The sequence below is a fragment of the Pan troglodytes genome, chromosome 3 (genome assembly GCF_028858775.2).
Source record: "Pan troglodytes isolate AG18354 chromosome 3, NHGRI_mPanTro3-v2.0_pri, whole genome shotgun sequence".
Classification (NCBI taxonomy): domain Eukaryota; kingdom Metazoa; phylum Chordata; class Mammalia; order Primates; family Hominidae; genus Pan; species Pan troglodytes.
Genome location: NC_072401.2, coordinates 175,292,106 through 175,295,844, shown reverse-complemented (window position 1 = coordinate 175,295,844; position 3,739 = coordinate 175,292,106). Strand labels below are relative to the sequence as shown.

General features: G+C 38.7%; 1 protein-coding gene across 1 annotated transcript; it reads left to right on the top strand.

Moving 5' to 3' along the window:
* Nucleotides 1-297: 297 nt before the first annotated feature.
* On the top strand, nt 298-1,707 carry LOC461609 (mortality factor 4-like protein 1). The gene has a single exon (XM_054683933.2). The coding sequence runs from the start codon at nt 320-322 to the stop codon at nt 1,289-1,291; it is 972 nt and encodes a 323-aa protein (XP_054539908.1). The 5' UTR covers nt 298-319; the 3' UTR covers nt 1,292-1,707.
* The last annotated feature ends 2,032 nt before the right edge of the window (nt 1,708-3,739 follow it).

Below are 3,739 nucleotides of genomic sequence, written 5' to 3'. Positions count from 1 at the left end.
ACCTTAAATCAAATGGGCTAAATGCCGTAGTTAAAAGACACAGACTGGCAAATTGGTTAAAGAGTCAAGACCATCAGTGTGCTGTATTCAGGAGACCCATCTCACGTGCAGAGACACACATAGGCTCAAAATAAAGGGATGGAGGAAGATCTACCAAGCAAATGGAAAACAAAAAAAAGCAGGGGTTGCAATCCTAGTCTCTGATAAAACAGACTTTAAACCAACAAAGATCAAAAGAAACAAAGAACGCCATTACATAATGGTAAAGGGATCAATTCAACAAGAAGTGCTGAAGGAGGAGGCGGTGAATCACTTATAAATGGTGCCGAAGCAGGACCCGAAGCCTAAATTCCAGGAGGGTGAGCGAGTGCTGTGCTTTCATGGGCCTCTGCTTTATGATGCAAAGTGTGTAAAGCTTGCCATAAAGGACAAACAAGTGAAATACTTTATACATTACAGTGGTTGGAATAAAAATTGGGATGAGTGGGTTCCGGAGAGCAGAGTACTCAAATATGTGGACACCAATTTGCAGAAACAGCGAGAACTTCAAAAAGCCAATCAGGAGCAGTATGCAGAGGGGAAGATGAGATGGGCTGCCCCAGGAAAGAAGACATCTGGTCTGCAACAGAAAAATATTGAAGCGAAAACAAAAAAGAACAAACAGAAAACACCTGGAAATGGAGATGGTGGCAGTACCAGTGAGACCCCCCAGCCTCCTCAGAAGAAAAGGGCCCAGGTAGATCCTACTGTTGAAAATGAGGAAACATTCATGAACAGAGTTGAAGTTAAAGTAAAGATTCCTGAAGAGCTAAAACCATGGCTTGTTGATGACTGGGACTTAATTACCAGGCAAAAACAGCTCTTTTATCTTCCTGCTGATAAGAATGTGGATTCCATTCTTGAGGATTATGCAAATTACAAGAAATCTCATGGAAACACAGATAATAAGGAGTATGCAGTTAATGAAGTTGTGGCAGGGATAAAAGAATACTTCAACCTAATGTTGGGCACCCAGCTACTCTACAAATTTGAGAGACCACAGTATGCCGAAATTCTTGCAGATTGTCCCGATGCACCCATGTCCCAGGTGTATGGAGTGCCACATCTCCTGAGATTATCTGTACAAATTGGAGCAATGTTGGCCTATACACCTCTGGATGAGAAGAGCCTTGCTTTATTACTCAATTATCTTCACGATTTCCTAAAGTACCTGGCAAAGAATTCTGCAACTTTGTTTAGTGCCAGCGATTATGAAGTGGCTCTTCCTGAGTACCATTGGAAAGCTGTGTGAGAGGCACTCTCACTCACTTATGTTTGGATCTCCATAAATACATTTTTGTTCTTAGTCTATCTCTTGTACAAACGATGTGCTTTGAAGATGTTAGTGTATAACAATTGATGTTTGTTTTCTGTTTGATTTTAAACAGAGAAAATAAAAGGGGTAATAGCTCCTTTTCTCTTTTTTTTTTTTTTTTCATTTCAAAGTTGCTGCCAGTGTTTTCAATGATGGACAACACAGGGATATGCTATAGAGTGTTTTATTGCCTAATTGACAAAGCTGCTTTTGAATGCTGGTGGTTCTATTCCTTTGACACTATGCATTTTTATAATACGTGTTAATGCTACATGACAAAATGCTCTGATTCCTAGTGCCAAAGGTTCAATTCAGTGTATATAACTGAACACACTCATCCATTTGTGCTCCTTTTTTTTTTTTTAATGGTGCTTAAAGAGCCCATCTTTTGCAAGTCATCCATGTTGTTACTTAGGCATTTTATCTTGGCTCAAATTGTTGAAGAATGGCTTGTTTCACAGTTTTTGTATTTGTGTCTAATGCACGTTTTAACATGATAGATGCAATGCATTGTGTAGCTACTTTTCTGGAAAAGTCAATCTTTTAGGAATTGTTTTTCAGATCTTCATTAATTTTTTTCCTTAAATTTCAAAAAAAAAAAAAAAAACAAGAAGAGCTAACTATCCTAAATATATATGCACCCAATACAGGAGCACCCAGATTCATAAAGCAAGTCCTGAATGACCTACAAAAAGACTTAGACTCCCACACAATAATAATGGGAGACTTTAACATCCCACTGTCAATATTACGCAGATCAATGAGACAGAAGGTTAACAAGGATATCCAGGACTTGAACTCAGCTCTGCACCAAGCAGACCTAATAGACATCTACAGAACTCTCCACCCCAAATCAACAGAATATACATTCTTCTCAGCACCACATCGCACTTATTCTAAAATTGAGCACATAATTGGAAGTGATGCACTCCTCACCAAATGTAAAAGAACAGAAATCACAACAAACTGGAAAAACATTCCATGCTCATGGATAGGAATAATCAATATCATGAGAATGGCCATACTGCCCAAGATAATTTGTAGATTCAATGCCATCCCCATCAAGCTACCAATGACTTTCTTCACAGAACTGGAAAAAACAACTTTAAAGTTTATATGGAAGCAAAAAAGAGCCTGCATTGCCAAGACAATCCTAAGCAAAAAGTATAAAGCTGGAGGCATCACGTTACCTGACTTCAAACTATACTACAAGCCTACAGTAAACAAAACAGCATGGTACTTGTACCAAAACATATATAGAGACCAATGGAACAGAACAGAGGCCTCAGAAATAACACCACACATCTACAACCATCTGATCTTTGACAAACCTGACAAAAACAAGCAATGGGGAAATGATCCCCTATTTAATAAATGGTGCTGGGAAAACTGGCTAGCCATATGTAGAAAGCTAAAACTCGATCCCTTCCTTACACCTTATACAAAAATTAATTCAAGATGTATTAAAGATGTAAATGTTAGACCTAAAACCATAAAATCCCTAGAAGAAAGCCTAGGCAATACCACTCAGGATATAGGCATAGGCAAGGACTTCATGACTAAAACACCAAAAGCAATGGCAACAAAAGCCAAAATAGACAAATGGGATCTAATTAAACTGAAGAGCTTCTGCATGGCAAAAGAAATTACCATCAGAGTGAACAGGCAGCCTACAGAATTTGGGAAACTTTGCAATCTGCCCATCTGACAAAGGGCTAATATCCAGAATCCACAAAGAACTTAAACAAATTTACAAGAAAAAAACAAACAACCCCATCAAAAAGTGGACAAAGGATATGAACAGACACTTCTCAAAAGAAGACATTTATGCAACCAAAGACACATGAAAAAATGCTCATCATGACTGGTCACCGGAGAAATGCAAATCAAAACCACAATGAGATAGCATTTCACGCCAGTTAGAATGGCGATCATTAAAAAGTCAGGAAACAACACATGCTGGAGAGGATGTGGAGAAATAGGAACAGTTTTACACTGTTGATAGGAGTGTAAATTAGTTCAACCATTGTGGAAGACAGTGTTGCGATTCCTCAAGGACCTAGAACCAGAAATACCACTTGACCCAGAAATCCCATTACTGGGTATACATCCAAAGGATTATAAATCATGCTACTATAAAGACACATGCACACATATGTTTATTGCGGCACTACTCACAATAGCAAAGACTTGGAACCAACCCAAATGTCCATCAATGATAGACTGGATTAAGAAAATGTGGCACATATACACGATGGAATACTATGCAGCCATAAAAAAGGGATGAGTTCATGTCCTTTGCAGGGACATGGATGAAGCTGGAAACCGTCATTCTCAGCAAACTATCAGAAGGACAGAAAACCAAAGACCGCGTATTCTCACTCA

Coding starts and splice junctions, on each gene's coding strand:
- LOC461609 (XM_054683933.2), top strand. CDS start 320: ATGGTGCCGAAGCAGGACCCGAAGCCTAAATTCCAGGAGGGTGAGCGA.